This window comes from Tiliqua scincoides, chromosome 4, assembly GCF_035046505.1.
Source record: "Tiliqua scincoides isolate rTilSci1 chromosome 4, rTilSci1.hap2, whole genome shotgun sequence".
Lineage (NCBI taxonomy): Eukaryota > Metazoa > Chordata > Lepidosauria > Squamata > Scincidae > Tiliqua > Tiliqua scincoides.
The window spans coordinates 134,725,489-134,742,467 of record NC_089824.1 but is presented as its reverse complement, the minus strand read 5'-3'; the positions used below and the strand labels follow the sequence as shown (position 1 = coordinate 134,742,467).

The 16,979-nt window shown below is 42.5% G+C and overlaps 1 protein-coding gene and 1 pseudogene across 3 annotated transcripts in view; one reads left to right on the top strand and one right to left on the bottom strand.

The window, feature by feature from the left end:
• Nucleotides 1-213: 213 nt before the first annotated feature.
• LOC136647685 (ferric-chelate reductase 1-like) overlaps nucleotides 214-16,979 on the top strand; it is a 29,071-nt gene continuing 12,305 nt past the window's right edge. Inside the window, exons 1-7 of one of the 3 annotated variants that reach the window (XM_066623371.1) lie at nucleotides 214-287; nucleotides 9,004-9,202; nucleotides 11,680-11,816; nucleotides 12,991-13,085; nucleotides 14,464-14,611; nucleotides 15,707-15,886; nucleotides 16,859-16,960. In XM_066623371.1, the coding sequence (XP_066479468.1) occupies nucleotides 9,004-9,202; nucleotides 11,680-11,816; nucleotides 12,991-13,085; nucleotides 14,464-14,611; nucleotides 15,707-15,886; nucleotides 16,859-16,960 (861 nt within the window). In that variant the 5' untranslated portion in view covers nucleotides 214-287. Of the gene's footprint in view, nucleotides 288-320; nucleotides 411-6,971; nucleotides 7,068-9,003; nucleotides 9,203-11,679; nucleotides 11,817-12,990; nucleotides 13,086-14,463; nucleotides 14,612-15,706; nucleotides 15,887-16,858; nucleotides 16,961-16,979 lie in introns of those variants that run through there. The other 2 variants (XM_066623372.1, XM_066623370.1) reach the window with 2 other exon arrangements.
• On the bottom strand, nucleotides 13,971-14,087 carry LOC136650147 (5S ribosomal RNA; annotated as a pseudogene).

The following is a 16,979-nucleotide window of genomic DNA, read 5'->3' as shown; positions in this document are numbered from 1 at the left end:
TTTGCTGTAAGCTCCAATGAATTCAGTAGGACTGGCTTCTGATGACTGAAATCAGTCAGGGTGCCAGCCCAGTTAGCCTTCTTACTATACCTCCTTAGCCCCGCCCGTCTCAGAGATGTGCTGCAGCGTGTTAGAAAGCAGGAAGTCTCCCCAGAGCCTGGTGTATATGACCCTGCAAGATAAGAGAGGCTTGACTGGGTTTTCTCTGACGGTTCTTAGTGACTTGCTTGTCACTTCATTTGACTTTGTAGCACTTAGATTATGCCACATGGGCAGTGCTCAGCAAGGTAAGGAGCAGGTGTCCTGCAGATGGTGAAGGTGGTGTCCTTTCGGGGTTGTGATCTGATACAGATGCTATGCTTTTCTTTCCTTAAACTAAGTACAGAAGACTTTCCACAGGCTGTTGCTAGGTAAGGAGGCTTCTGGGTTTCCTTAAGCCTAATCCAAAAGGTGCTATCTGTTACTCTGTTTACCTAAATGCAGAATTTTCTGCTTGACCAGTTTTGGTGTGGGCACTCTTGTCTGCTACTGATTCTGCTACTCACTAGTGCTATGAAGATCCAGAAGGGTGATTGGGAGTGCCACATGTCTCTTTCCAGTGTAAATCTATGCATGTCTGCTCAGAAGCAAACAGCACTGAGTTCAATGGGATTTGCTCCCAATTAACTTTTTTGCCTGGCCCACAGGTGTATACATTTGATCCCTGTTACATATATGCAGTGTTGGGTAGAAATGGTTTAAAGGTGTATAGCAGTGTTTTTCAAACTGTGGGTTGGGACCCACTAGGTGGGTCATGAGCCAATTTCAGGTGGGTCCCCATTTGTTTCAATATTTTATTTTTAATATATTATATTTAATGCTACCGTGGCATGTGACTGCATTTGGGGAAATGTTACAGATCTGTATTTTTAACAAGCTACTATGTATATTCTTTTAACAATGTTAGTCAATGGGACTTACTCCTGGGTAAGTGTGGGTAGGATTGCAGCCTAGGATTTTTAAAAACTTCCCTGCTTGATGATGTCACTTCCGGTGGGTCCTGGCAGATTCTCATTCTAAAAAGTGAGTCCTGGTGCTAAATGTGTGAGAACCACTGGTGTATAGGATTGCAGCCTTAGGGCCCAATCCTATCCAATTTTCCAGTGTTGGTGCAGCTGTGCCAATGGGGTGTGCAATGCATCCTGTGGTGGTGGGTCAGTCACAGAGGCCTCCTCAAGATATGGGAACATTTGTTCCCTTACCTTGGGGCTGCATTGCAGCTGCACCGGTGCTGGAAAGTTGGATAGGATTGGACCCTTAGGTGTTTGTGTGGGAAGGAGGTAGGAGGGAGTCATGTCTGCATTGGTTCATTGGCTTTTATGCTTCTTACCTTCAGGGATGTCTTTCCACACTGACAGATAAGTCAAGACACTCCTTTGTGCCTCCTGGAGGATTTTGTTGTCTGGTGTGTGTTGGTGTATTCAGATAAACTGGCCAGGCTTGTTGGGTTTCACCATCCCTTGTAGGAAGCACCATACAACACACCCCAAATGTTCCCTGTAGCTGCATGTTGCAAGGCAAGGCCAGGAATGGTGAGCAAATTTTCTGGGAACATCATCAAACTTTACTCATTATTTTATGGAGGAACCCCAGCCAGCTTTTGGAACACTGTCTTGCTCTGACACAGTAATTTGCTACCTGTGGTAGGATACTTTTTCCATTGACAAACAAGGAAAAGAATGATACTAGTATAAAATTGGCAAATGCCTTCTGAGAAAAATACATTTAAAGGGTTCTAATTTTAGGGATGATGGTAAAGTTGGAAAAAGTTGAGGAGGTTGTCTAAGGAAAATGGGGTAGAGGAAGTTCTAGGAAAAATTTCCTGAAAGTGGTTGGAAATCCATCTGGACTGTTGCCTCACCATATATACTGTACATACTAAAGCGAATTGCCTCCAGGTGCTTTGTCAATGGCACAATACTAGCTGAACTGCAGAAGTGGTGCGGTTTAAGTGTTGGAAATGAATGATGGCTATAGCAGATTTTTTAACATATACAGAAGGATTGCCCATGTATAAAAACATTCTGACTGGGTATACTTTCCTATGTAAAAGATATGGAAGGGTGTTGGATCTAGATGCTATGGGGTAATTCAAGACTATGATGCAGAAAAATTGATTAGCAAACTCTTTATTGGCTGTAAGATTTCTTGGGTGGTCTAAAGATGGAAAATGGCAACCATTTCATCTGTGGAGGGGGGCTTAAATATTCAGAGGCTAGAAAGAAAATATATAGTCTGAGACAAAATAGATTAAAATATATTTATTCAATGTGAATTTTTTGAAGGGGGTAAAATAGTGGGTGGTACATCAGGTTGAGAAATGTGCATTTTTAGATAAAATGTAATTAATCTTATGAAAGATTAATTACTGCTGTGATCCTGATAACCCCCCCTGGCTCTAGAAAGGAAGTACTGTATTTCAAGCCACACTTGCTCCCACTAGAAAGTTGTTTCTGCAGCTGAAAAGTTCTTGTAGTAGCTAAACATTGAGATTCAGAAGCAAACCTCTGGCCTACCATGAGGGGCGATACACATGTATAACTATTGGACTGATCATGCATTTCAGTCCATCAGATTCATCTCATTCAGTGCGCTGTTCTTGGAAGTCAGCCAGATGTTCCTGTGAACCACAGAAGTAGGAAGGAAGTTATCCTAGTTGTTCCCACCATCTGGCTTTTGGATAGTACTGTTAGTAGCCAGTAATCTAACCTAACCAATCCTAACCAACTTTCCAGTACTGGCATAACTGTGCCAGTTGGGCATGTGCTGCATCCTGCAGTTGGGGGCACTGATGGAGGCCTCCTCAAGGTAAGGGAATGTTTGTTCCCTTACCTCAGAGTTGCATTACCCTTACCTTGGTGCTGGAAAGTTGGTTAGGATTGCACCCCCAGTCTCTTAAAAAACAAAACTTTGTTCATGGCAATTGCAACATGGGTGGCAATGAATTTTATAAGCAATGTTTTGCAGAAACTACTCCTCCCCAATAGATGTATTTGCATATTATCCCAAATCTATAATGTAAAACAGAATGAAAATTATTCCTAGTTATCATGACTAGATCTGGAGAAGAAAGAATGCAGTCAATTATATCACTGCTGCCTCATATCCTTCTAAAAACAGTAACTGAAAATAAGGAAGTTTCTTAACCAAAAAATTTGTAGAAGGTAGTGGAAAAATGAATGTTTTAGGAACTACAATGTTGATCTGTTTCCCTCATTGGAGTTGGTAAATCAGATTTGCAAATACTGTGTGTATCTTTTGTAATACAATGAGGTCCTCCCAGATTCTACACTGTGTGTGGGTGAAGAGATGGACTTGGCTATAACTTGTGTAAATGTCTATGGGGCTGCTGAGGGCCAAATCAGATTAAATGTGTCATTGGTCTTGATGTGCTGAATTTTACTTAATAGCTGGGATTGAAGCTGGGGAGTGGCTGGACTGGAATTGTGGCAAGAGAAAAAAGTTAATGCCCCTCCAAAGCTGTCCCAATCTAGATCACCTCCTCCTCAATTCTGGAGGCAGAATATCACCCCCTCCCTTACTACAGTTTTTGCTGGATTTATCAGGTATGAAGTTGCCTTATACCAAGGCAGTACGGCCCTGGTCCATCTGCTGCTCTGTTTTCTACACTGGTTGGCAGTGTAATGCCTTCACTGGTGTTGTAAGCTGTATTGTGGGCTGAAGCATGAGGAAAAGATAAAATTAAAATGGGATCTCTTTTTGAAAGACTTTTTTTTTTTTTTTTTTTTTGGTCTGGGACATCCACAGTTAATACAATAGGAATGCCAACTGACCCTATAACAGCAGCTGCTCTCCACTTCCTGAACTTTGTATAGTTTTCTGTGTGAAGATTTGCTGCTTTGGACACAACTGTGCTGTCGTTAAGATTAAGGGTCAGTGTGATGTAGTATTTAGAGCAGTAACTTTCAACCAGTGTGCTGCAGCACATTGGTGTGCCAAGAATGGTCTGCAGTTGTGCTGCAGGAGTTTGGAAAGGGTCATTTATTAGTAGGGCCATTGGGGGATGTGAGCCCCGCCCCCCCACTGGCAGTGCAGTATGCTTGTCAATTGTCAAGGCACATCAGCAAGTTTTTTTTGTTTTTTTATTTACAATTTTAGTGCCTTATCAGTGTGCCATGAGATGAAAAAGGTTGAAAATTTCTGGCTTAGAGTGTTGGATTGGAGAGATTTGTGTCCAAATACCTATTTGGCTATGAAATGCAGTGGATAACCTTGAGGCCATATTGCTGTTTCTTAACTTGATACTAACCTATTTAGCAGGATGGCTTTCTGGAGAAAATGTCGTAGTTACCATAAGCTAGTGATCTTAATATTTTGACTATAAATAATCGATGACGTGGAAGGTTGATTTGTGATCATAGATGGATGCATCTTTAGTTTTTCATGGGTATATTTCTGTACAATATTTTCCATTCCAAGGCAGTATACTCTCCCCCTCTTTTAAAGTCTAAAGCTAGTTAATCTTGGTTTCTGTCTAGTCTTATCAGGTGTCAGTGTTTCAACCTGCTCTCTATGGAGCCCAGCCAGCAAAGTCCAAGTTGGTGACCTTGATGTAGCAATAATTCAACAATCTGGTTTCTTGTAGTCATCTGTTTGCAACCATTATCACTCTTAATGTGATACCTTTTTATAGCATTTTGATTGAGGAGAGCACTGCACATCATATGCAGAAAAAGAGCGACCAGTATTAAACTATTGATTATAAAAATGCCCACCCTTCCCCTTCCATGATGTAATTATACCAAGTATATGCTAATGAGGTAAAAACAATGTGTTCTTGACTTCATTCTTTCCTGTGATCCTGCAAAAAAAAAAAAAAAAAAAGACACTAAAGTGTCCTGGTTCAGTTGGTTTAAACATTTTGGTTTTTGCATTAGACTATTTCCGTGTAATACTTGAAGTGTTGATTATGTTTTATAGTACTCTAATAATATATATATTTTATTATTTATTAATTATTATTAATAAAATATAGTTCTCATCCCTGCTAATAGCTGGCAGCATGTGAGAAAGGTATGGGGCAGGGCAAATTCTCACCAATGCACAGAGAAATAATGGTTAAAATTACATAATAATAATAATTTTATTTTTACCCCGCCTTTCTCCATGAAGGGACTCAAGGCGGCTTACAACAGATTAAAAAACATAATTTAAAACAAATAAAAACATATTAACACATATCATAAAAACAGCAGTCAGAATAAAAAATAGGTAAAAAGAGCATAGAACAGCAGCAAGTCATAAAAGAATCAGGCCTGTAAAAAATATTAAAAGATGTTTAAAAGGCCGAGAACTCAGAAGGCTTGTTTAAACAGAAGGGTCTTCAGGCCTCTCCGAAAGGTCTCAAGAGAGGGAGCCATTCTTAAGTCAAGGGGAAGGGAGTTCCATAGCGTTGGTGCCACTACTGAGAAGGCCCTATTTCTTGCCGCCGCCCCACGTGCCTCCCTAGGCGGCGGCACTTGTAAAAAGGCCTTCTCTGATGACCTTACATTGAGTGCAAGTTTCTTAGGATTCAGTCGGTTGCAGCTCTACACAATGCAAGTAATCTTTCCTCTAGTATCAAGCTTTGTCCTGCTATTTCCAAATATTTATCATCTAATCATATGGTATCTTTTGTTTCTCCAAAATCAATTGTTGCTGCTGTATGTTGCCTCCCCTACACCCTTGCTTGGGAAATTCCTTTGCTTGTCCCCCTCCCCATTTACATCCTTGCTTGGGGAATTCCATTGCTTGTTTTCCAGATAACTCATTTTTTCCTACCCTGATGCACTGTGATGGATCAGTGTGTCATGTACTTCCTTCATAGTGCTGACTGACAAGTGTTTTAAAGATTATGTCTTTACATGGAAAATAAATCCTGTCCCTCAATTAATTTATATCCTGCTTTTCTTCTTGAGCAGCTTGGAACAGCATGCATGGTAGGTTAAGCTAAGAGAGGATGACCGGCTCATGGTCATTCAGTGAGCTACATGACTTGAGTGGAGATTTGAATCTGGGTGTCTCTTTTTTCTAGTCTGACGTTGTCTACTACACCACACTGGCTCTCTGAAATTGACCTGTAAGAGATTAAAACATGTGTACTTAATTATGTTGGATCTGTAACTGAAGATGAGTTGAATGTGAATTTTATCAGAGACTTGGTGTGGTGTATTGACTGAGCTGTGAATCGAGGCTGCTGAGGATCAGATCTCACCTTGGCCATGAACTTGCTGGTTGGCCTTAGGCAAGCTCTTCCTTCTCGGCCTCAGCCCTCTATCTCCTGTAGGTGGATATTTGCTGTACTGGGTTATTGTAAGGATTAAATTGTGATTGACCATGTGAGATGCTTTGCTCTCTAAGTGCTATATTATTAAGTGATATTGTGTGCGTGTGTGTGCGTGCGCGTGAATAGAATTAGTTCATGGCCCCAAACCAACAGACTCAAAATGTGAAGTGTGGGCTGTGAAGCCCATTTCAGAGTGGCAGCACTTTCTATTACAAAGGGCATTTTATCCTGGGGATTGTAAACACAGCATACTTCAGTGTTCTTCAAGGCTGCCGGATGTGAGCCAAGCATTAGTGAGTTTCCTGCTCGATCTGACTGGAGAGCTCTTAGGCTGTTTAACTTTTCAACGGCTTAGTTTGGAGGCCTATTAAACTTTGAAGTTCTTCTGGATGAAGGCTATGGCACTGCAGGAACAGAAACTCAAGGCTGCCAATTTTCTAGTTCTGCTTTATGACAAGGCAGGCTGTTTCTGCCTCAAAAAGAGTTCTTTGCCTCAGTTATCAGGGTCCCCATATGCCTGCATGGGAGGGCCAACTTTGCTGATGTTCTGATGTTGTTGATAACACAGAGGCAGTATAAGAGCCTAATCTTCACAGCTGAGAGGCTTGTTGCCACTGTCAAAGCTCCTCCCTATATCATGTTTATGTAAAACAATTCTGAGGAAGCTGTACTTTCTATCCGAGGCTCAGATCAAGGACTATGGCTGGTGGCATCTGTTTCTCCTCCGCTTTGCTTTGAACTGGTATGTCTAAACTTTTCTTAATGAGTGAAATTGGTAGGCATTTGCCCCACACATCTTGGACCTGCCACTTGAGTTGGTGACTGTGACCTACCTCTGAGCCAGACCATCTTTCGATGGCTCTTGGAGACAGGCAAGGAGAGTCCGTCTCCATTCTTTCCTTTTATTAAAAAAAAAAATGAGGATCATTGGTCAAGAATCCTTTCTACCCAATTCTAGATGTCATAAGTAGCTACAGTTACTCTGAGCAGAGGGTTGGCCATCTATCTATTCCTAGTTTGAAAACTTTTCTATCCACACTAGAGACCTGCGTCCAATGATGTAGTGATAGAGGGATTTTCCTCGTCTTTTTCCACTGGTGCTTTGCTTTCATTCCTTTCACACTTCTTTCTCCAAGCTTCCAATTTTTCAGCCAGTATGGTTGCAAGATGCACCTGCATCAGGACTCCTCTTTCTTAGTTCCCTATCTCTTCATTGCCATTCAGCTTTCTGGCTAAACTTTTACCTGTTCAACACTCTTCCCCTTTTATGCCAGTAGTACAACTTCCTATTCTGTGTCAACTTCTTTTCTATCCAAACTGTCTCTCTTTCTTCCTTTACAGAAGCTGCTGTTTCAAAGTATACCAGGCTTCATGGTTGGCCTGGTATGTACCTGCTCGGACAAAGGCTAGAATAGAAGCATTTAGTAGATGATAGCTTTAGCCTGTCTGTGCTGATATCAGTGGGGAGAAGGGAGGAAGGAGGGAAATAAGCTTGAAAAGGTCAGTGCCTGGTAAATCAAGAGTCCAAGTAGAAAAAATGCAGTCAGAACCGGACTTGGAGTATTTCTATGGAAAACTACAAATTACAATATTGTCGGCTTTTTCTTGTTCACTGTTGCAGATAAGAACCATTCTTGGCACTATGGTGGTAGTTTTTGACTCAGACATTTTTTTACCCCCAAAATGATCTTTCTGTAGGAGCTTATGGATGTGGTTACTCATGAACATTTGCTTATCTTCCATTTTGAAAGATGCATTAGTACCACAGAATGTACAAGTAAGGCAACTTTGTAACTGCCTGCTTCAGAAATGGAGACCCCCAAATTCTCTGTACAACTATACCCTCCTCCTGTTAATGGGGCTGTGTTGTGCAGCATGGACTGAATGTTCCACCTGAAGCTGTGTTACAGCTTAATAACCCTTTCAGTAACTTTATATTACCACACTGAGTGAACAAATTCTTTGCTTAATCACTTGGCCTTTTTGGAAAAGCAATTAAAGAACTGTTGAAATGGGATGAATTCTTGCTAGATCCAGGGTTTGTTTGTACTGACATTGTAATATGGATTGACCTTTAGTATGCTTAAAGTAGGAATGGGTCCTGATCTTCCTCTGGGTTATAGCAACTAAAGAGAGGGGAAAAAAGTAAGCTGTTACATGCAGGGTTGCTAGATTCTTATCCAGTGATAGTGTCTCTGCTTCTGTATATTCAGAAGTCCTCCCCAAAGAAAATTCAGGCAGTGTTCCCCCTACATTTCTTCACTGATCCTTTGGCTGTGTTGGTGAGAGGGGCAAATGAACCGGAGAACTCTAATCTTGTTCCATAGCTAGAGGTGTTTGAAAATGGTGCTGCTTTACTCAGAAGTAAGCCCATTGTGTTCAGTAAGACTTGGACTGTAATTGTATCTTACTCACTGGAAACAAGTGAGTTCATAGCAAGTGTGGGAGGGGAAGGTTGGCAAAGCACCCTGAAGGTGGGAGGGAGGTTAGTTGCAGTCCTTCACGTTTCCTTGAAATGCTTAAAGATGACAGGTGACACGATCTTTGGCAAACTGCAGAAGTTGCTGCTTTAGCTCTGCATAAAAAGAACTGGCTGGGAGACTTGCTAAGCTTGTCCTTTTTCAGATAACCTTTACATGAACTCCATTAATACTTCTGGAATTTGCTTTATTTTGTAGATGGAATCATCTGAAATACTACTTATTCTGTGGTTGCTCACCTACCTGTCTGACCCGTTAGCTGGTTACCCAGATGGAAGAGTAGAAGAGGCCTGCAATAGTATGGTTCCTCTCCATGGACACTCTGTACCTCAATCCTCGCCTGAGCATACCATTACAGTGAATGTGACAGAATTCAAACCAGGGGATCATGTGAGAGGTACTGACTGGTTCTTGCAATCTGTGACAAAGGCTGTTCATGCATTCCAGGTACACCTTTGTACTGGGAAACGTTTGTTAGTTCTGAACCTGAGCATAGTTGTTCACATGTTCCAGTCATATGGACTGCTGAGCTGTAAAAACGAACCTGCGTGTAATCCTCACAGAAATGTGTGCAGACATCTGCCCTCGCCATATAGATATTCCATGCCTTGATGCAGCAGATGGTATGAACAGCTCTAATGAAATGCATGATGGCATTTTCATATCGCATCTGCCTCCTGAAAATACTCTGGTTATAGAAACCTTAAGCTAACACTTTCTTGGTAGGGGCTAAAGTAAGCTACAGCTACCTTTCTGTGCAGGGGTGACCATGCGACTGATGAATTAACTCCTCTAGCTGCCGATCTCAGGTTTGTGTTGTCTTAGTGGAGAAAACTTGCTAGTGTCACTGGAACGGGCCAATTTAATCAATTTCTGCCCAGCTCGCAGGTGTACATATTTGATCCCTGTTGCGTATATGCAGTGTTAGGCAGAAATGACTTATAAATAGAAAGGAAAAAGTGGCAGCCCTGTGGTCCAGCCTAACAGGTCCCTTGCCACCTTTTTGGGTCCATCCATGTCCTGTCTTTGAGTGACGTCAGCCAGGTCTGGATTTCAAGGAGTATGACTGAACTCTAACTCCAGGAAGGGAGGGGGGGAGAGTTTCCTAAAGGACGGAGCTTAAAATGCAGGAGGCCCAAGGAGGGGTTGGATATAAGGAAGACATTCTGAATGATAAGAACAGTTCCACAATGGAACTAATTACTGAGGGAAGTGGTGGGTTCTCCCTCTCTGGAGGTCTTTAAACAGAAGTTTTACTGACATCTTTTGGAGATGGTGTAGAGAAGGTTTTCCTGCTTCTAGCAGGGAGTTGGATTAGATAGCCTTGAAGGCCCTTTCAGCTTCTAAGATTGTATGAATCCCTTGTTTGCTTCTTACATGCTCAAGGTGTGTGTGGTGTGTGACACACACGCAGAGCCCTGCCACTTTCCTGTATGTAACCTTAAGCTAGCTTACAGCAAGACCTTAAAAAAATAGAATCGGTGGTTTGTGACCTAAGAAAATGCATCTGAACTGAGCATCCTTGAAATCAATGAGACAAGTTAGTCATGGCTGTAATAAATGAGTTTTAAGAATGTTGAGGTTTTTGGAGTATGACCCAATATGACAGCAGACAAAACCACTAATGTAAATGGTGGCATGGGCTCTTCAAAAAAAGGCAGAAGGCAATTAACATGTCCACATTGTTAAATCCCTCAAGGCATGAGAGGATGAATTTTGCTGGTGCATAAAGGAAAACAAAGCACTTGATAAATGTAGAAATCTCTTCGTATGCAACAGAAAAAGTAATTTCTTCTGTGGCCGCAGCATAACCTCCAAAGAAAGGAGATCTGAAGATCACAGAGCTGCTGTAGCATAATAGCTAAGAGATTTAACTGTGAATTGGAACTTCCCCATTTCAAATCTCGCCTCTGCCATGAACTTGCTAGGTGGCTTTGGGCAAACTACTTCCCCTTGGCTTCGGCAACCCAGCTCTAGTACTAACTTGCCTTGCAGGCCTGTTGTAAGGACAGCCCCAAGACAGTGCATGCGAAGTACTTTGCATGCACAAAAAGTATGATGCAAATATTGGATATTATGGGACATGGACAAGTTGTTCATTTCCCACCCCCATCACTCTACGGTTTGTCATGGGAGCAGTTGATGATTGGGAGGTGTGGGGAAAATGCAGGATGTTGAGAAGCAGGTGAGTTGTTCTTGTAATGTGTGTGTGTTTGGGGGTGAGGTGCATAGACACACCTGGTACCTGTGTTGTGACTGCGGCCATAGACATATAATGTTTCTGTTTCAGGCAGTGTTGTGAGGTTATGCAAATTTACATGCCTGGGCGGAGTTCATGTTATGTTTTATGGGCAGGAGGTCTGGTCTAGAGGGTAGAGCCTCCATTTGCCTGAAGATAACATCTGCAGGTCGCCAGTTCGAGGCCACCGGCACCGTGCGACCTTGAAGCACCTGACAAGCTGAGCCAAGTTATTCCATCTGCTCTGAGCGTGGGAGAACGGAGGCCAGAACGTTGCAACCAGATCAGAAAGAAACATCTGAATGCTGTGGTTTCTTGAAAGATAGAACCTTCTTTCAAATTATAAAAATTCCTATGGGGATTTAATTAGCCTGCCTATGTAAACCGCTTTGAATAAAGTCCGAGGAAAAATCTGAGGACCAAGAAAGGCGGTATAGAAATTCCTGTATTATTATTATTATTATTATTTTATCTTAAATGAATTAAAATTTGTTTATTCTCGGTGCATAAATTCTCCCATTGTGTGAACCAACCTTCCCCCTTCCTCTTATAAACTGCTATCTAGATAGGGGCATGTTGCCAATTTATGCCTGGGGATTAATCTTAATCTCTTTTCCTCGCTATCCTGGTTTCAGTTAGCTTGTCTGGGCCACCATTTGAAGGCTTCCTCCTACAAGCCCGTGATGCTGAAAATGTGGGGGGCCCTGCTGTTGGCTCTTTTGCACTTGCTGACCGAAGGAGATCTCAACTCCTCACATGTGGGCGTGTAAAGGTAAGAAACCCTGCTGTTTGAAGAAGCCTTGCGGAAGCAGGAGCATGTTAAGATCCACTCAGAACTGACCACTGTGAGAATAAGCAGAAGGTACTTTATCACGCTCCTCATCTGCATGCCATGCATGGGGGAAGGAATAGAAGTCAGTAGTGTTTTTGCAGGCACATGAATTGTATGAGATTTTGCCTAAATTGCTCCTTTTTATGGATGCTTGAGCATTATGACCCCCCCCCCCCCCGCTGGTGTATCCTGGTGGATGTTGATAGCATGTTAATGATGGTTTGACTCAAGAGCTGAGAGTCAGCACATGGCTCTGGAAATCTCCCCCACCTCTGCCTTGGGATGTATTGGTTAGGTGGGCTTGGCTGTCTTGAGTCACTTAGAGCAACTCTGCAGCCACTCTGCGGTCCTGTTTCCTCTTAAGATGTGTTGTCATTCAAATTGTGTACAGGTTCCTGCTTTGCAGCAGAGTTAGACTAGGTGACATCTAGTCCCTTTCCATGCATATTCTGTGTTGTCATTGGAAAGGCCTGTCAATTCAGCGCTGGTCCAGATTAAATGTGGGAAGATGTTTCAGTTCTGGGAATCGGGAGAGGCCAAACGAGGCCTGTAAGCTGCCCATTGGGGCAGTCTAATGAGCTTTTAGTAGTGAACTCTGAAAGGGGTGTATGTGTGTTGTGCTGCCATCTTAAAGCATGTGCAAACCACTTCTAGGTCTGATGCATGCTAATTTCAGGCCATGCTATTAACTTTGATGGACTCTAAAATTAGTGTGGGGTATAATGCCAGAGTGTTGTGCTTGAATTTGAGGAAAAAAGAGTTGAAATGTTGCTCAGCTATGGCACTTACTAGATGGACTTGGGCCAACAGTACAATCCTATTCAGAAGTAGGCCCCATTAAATTCCAAGGGACAAAGAAGTTCTTATAGGATTGTAGCCCCAGTCACTGTTGTCCTTATTCAGGATGGCAGAAGAGACAGTGTTGCATGGGAAATAATTTTTCAGTGCCTACTGAGGTCCATGACTACTTCTATGTGTGATATCAACAAGTCTGTGACATTCCGTACTTCACTTGTGTCTTGTGATGAGCTGTACTGGCTGCTTAGTTGCTTGAACTTAGTGACATGCAGAAGTTTACTGTCTATTGATACAATTGGGCTTCTTTATGTTGCAGAATTCAGCTGTCAGCCACACAAGTAAATCTAAGAAAACCCATTTAGATGCCTTTTGGATTGCACCTAGAGATGCACCAAAGAGAATACAGTTTCTGTAAGTATTCAAATGCCTAAACTGACATTAGAGTTTCCCGGCTGGATTTTCTTGCCCCCCCCTTCTGTCTATACAAAGCATGTATGCCAGCGAATTTACATTACTAGCACGAAAGAAGCCTCAAACGTATTTGAATTGTGAATACAGAGTTTCCTAGTTTTAATACCTACATTTGGTCATTCTGTTTTCCAGCAATAATGAATTTAAGGTTTCAAAAAATATCAATGTACCTAAAGTCCGTAAAACACTTGAAATCTTGTGTCTGTGTTTCTTCAATATCAAAACCATATTTTTTTTCCTCTCTAATCTCTGGTCCTATTTTCCCTGGAGCTTTGAAAGCGAAAGCGGAGCGATCGCGCCCCGCCTCTGCTAAAGTGGAAGTGGAGCGCGATGGCTCCACTTTCACTTCTGAAGCTGCGGGGAGTCCTACAGAAGGTCGCGCAGGGCTCCCTGCACCCCCGGGAGACTGCAGGAGGCTCAGGTAAGTGGACCCAAGCCCCTGCAGCCCCCCTGAGTGGCGCGATCCTGGGGATTGCGCCGCTGCCTCCCCCTGCCCCTGCAAGAACTTAGAGCGGCTCAAACTCTCCCTGAGAGTTTGAAAACCGCTGGCATAATCCTTTTGAGATGGTTCACACTCTTTTTTTCCCCCCATCAGGTTGCTTTTTCAGTCATTTGTGTAATTAGAGAATGGTTTTGTGAAGAGAGCAGATTGCTGTTTAAGACTCATCAAGCCCAATATAATATTTTAGTAGCTTTTAAAAAAAACTTCCCACACAAAGGACTTGTTAAAATGTTAGACAGAAGTTTCGGTTTGCTACATTTTAGAAGAGTACAATTAGAAACCCACATGGTTGGCAACCTTCAGTCTCGAAAGACTATGGTATAAGCCTACAGCAGCTGGTATTCCCAGGCGGTCTCCCATCCAAGTACTAACCAGGCCTGACCCTGCTTAGCTTCCGAGATCAGATGAGATTGGGCATGTTCAGGGCAACAGTTGCTATCCCTCCTTCTCTCTGTATACAGGTCAGGGTGACACTTGTGTTCAAATGGATCAGGTAGAACTTGGATCAGACAGTACTCTTCCTTCACAGTGGGGGCAGTGATGCTGGCAGAGCAGACATGAGGTTACTGGGAGTTATTGGACAAAACTTTGCACTTGACCTCCCATGGCACTTTCTACCCACCCCTGATGAATCTTGGCCCCATCACTAGTACTAGGGGTTCAGGTGTTTGTTTTGTCAGCTGAACTCTCTGTGTGCAAGTCTTTGGTTAGTGTGTGGCCGAATTGATGACTGAGAGAGTTTGCCATGTGTGGAGAGTGACATACAATTTGACTGTGGTTTGAGTATGTAAAATATGACTTTTTTCTTGTCTTCAGTGTCACTGTTGTAGAAAAATATAGAATCTTCTGGGTAAAAATTCCTGGCCCTATAATTTCCCAGCCTAAAGTACCTGTTTTGACAACAACCATGTCTACTGAGGAGACCACCCCAACGTTGGCACCTGTTTCTCATCTAACCCATCCAGTGAGTAGCAATGAACTCATGAACCCTGTGATTGTTTTAGTCTTTTATTTGACTTGATGGACGTTCTGCCAAGGCTGCAGAACTTGGTCAGTGTCAGTGCCTGTTGAATAGTTGTGACATCACAAAAATAAGTGGTTTGTGCTGAAGTCCAGTGGTAGCTGGTATGGCCTGAGGCTTTCATATATTGGCTGTTAGCATGTCCCTACACCCAGGTCTGCCTCTTAGCCTTCCACCTGAATGCCTATTAGCTCCTGTCTTGTGTGGCTGTGGTCAAATGTGCAGTAGACTGCAACTTAATTGGCAATTAGTGTAGCTCGGTTTTCAGGTGAGAATTGTGTGCTGTGTGGAGGGGTCATGTGACCATGTTTTGGTGTACATGCATGCTATTTTAGTAAGAATGAAGATATGAATGAAACTGTAAGGATCACTCACCTGATCTATACTCTGTTCTCCATTTTTGTTTGTGGTTATAAACTAGATCTCAACTAGATCAACTAGATCTTTTCTTAACCCTATTGGTTATTAACTTATGTTTTCACTTGGCTTTTGTGACTTCAAAGAGTTGGATGAGGATTGGGGTAGCAAAAAGAAAAATCTGATTTGTTTTTAAAATACTTATTGTCAACCTTATTGCTTTAGCTTTCTGCAAACAAATATCTCATTGTATTCTCCTGAAATTCACAGGGACCTCCTTTTTGAGCACTTCAAGCTTTATGGGGTTTTGAATAATTACATAGAACGGTTTGGGATGATTCAGAAAGCCTTTAATTATAATGACCGTTAATGCAGAATTTTGAACAATTAACTAAGTGTCTGACTAGGACAAGAGTGGAATTGTAGGGTGCATCCATGATTATAGACTTGTAGCACTATGTCATCAAGTACCTAGCTAAATGGGATTGTGGCCTTGAAGCTTGCAGCTGAATAGCGGCCAGAAAAATGAACTGTAATTGCTAGGTAGCAATTTGTGGTTGTGGGAGATGCAGTTCCATTAAATCCTGCAAGAGCCCCCCCCCCCAATTGGCATTCTGAAGCGAGCACTATTTCTCAAGCACTGACCCGTTAGTATAATTTGTTTGTTTCTTCTCTTACCAGTTCAATGCTTCCGACTGTGGCAGTAACAAATTCTGTGTGAGGAATCCTTCCAACTGTAACCCTGCGTCCAAGAACTGCTTCTTTCTGGCCTTCAGACAAGAGCAGGATTCAGTTGTGATCGAAATGAGTGGTCCTAGTGAAGGTTATATTGCATTTGCGTTGTCGAACGATCAGTGGATGGTGAGTGATGTGGTGGTCTGTGGTTGAACTGCTTTCCAACTCGGTGAAAGTCACCTAGAAGATTATGGAATATTTCAGATGCCTTAAATATTGATACATCCCTACTGTAGATCAGGGGGTGTCAAACCCGCTTCATACAGCAGACCAAAATGGCATTTAAGGCTGAGGGTTGGAAGTGATAATCATTAAGCAGGAAGTGACATCATTAAGTAGGTGATGACTAGAAATAAGCACTTTATGGTTGGCAACCTTCAGTCTCGAAAGACTATGGTATAAGCCTACAGCACCCGCTATTCCCAGGCAGTCTCCCATCCAAGTACTAACCAGGCCTGACTCTGCTTAGCTTCCAAGATCAGACGAGATCGGGCATGTGCAGGGTATGGAGACTCATTAGCTGCAAATCTTGACCATATTTTCAAGATATGGGAGAGCCCAATTTATCATGTAGGTTAGATAAAGAGCTTCTGTGGGCCACATCTGGCTCACAGGCATTATGTTTGACCTTGTGTAACATGCATGCAAGAGAGGTTCTTTACCAGGAGATTTGAGATTGGTCAATGGTTTCCCCACACTTGAGTTTGCAGTGGATAATGTAAGCTTTCAACTGCATTATGTGTGGTACAGTCCTTGCACCTGTGAAGGGGTGTTTCAGATGGAATGTGGTGTAGCCTCCCAGTATCTATGCATGTATTAGCAGATGGAAATAATGGCACGTCTTGGGTTCATCTCTTCCAAGCAGTGTGGTAGTTAACACCAATTTACAGCCACATTTAATTTGTATTGTGTGCAGTTCTGGGATTATTTTGTAGGGAATTCACTGTGTTCATTGTTAGAATGGTAGGTCCGTGCCATAGTTGGATGTGATATAGCAACCTCCATTGCCTTGATGGTGCATTGAGGGCCTAGACAGACATGGGAAGAAGAATAACCTGTAAATGCCTTCTAATGTGATAATACTCTTGCTATTTGCAGAGTGGTGGTGATGATGCATATTTCTGTGTTGGTGAAGGTCGTCGTGTTGACATGAGTACAGCCTCTCTGATGGGACGAGCCTATCCAGATTTTGATGCGGAGGTATTGGGTCTCCATGTCA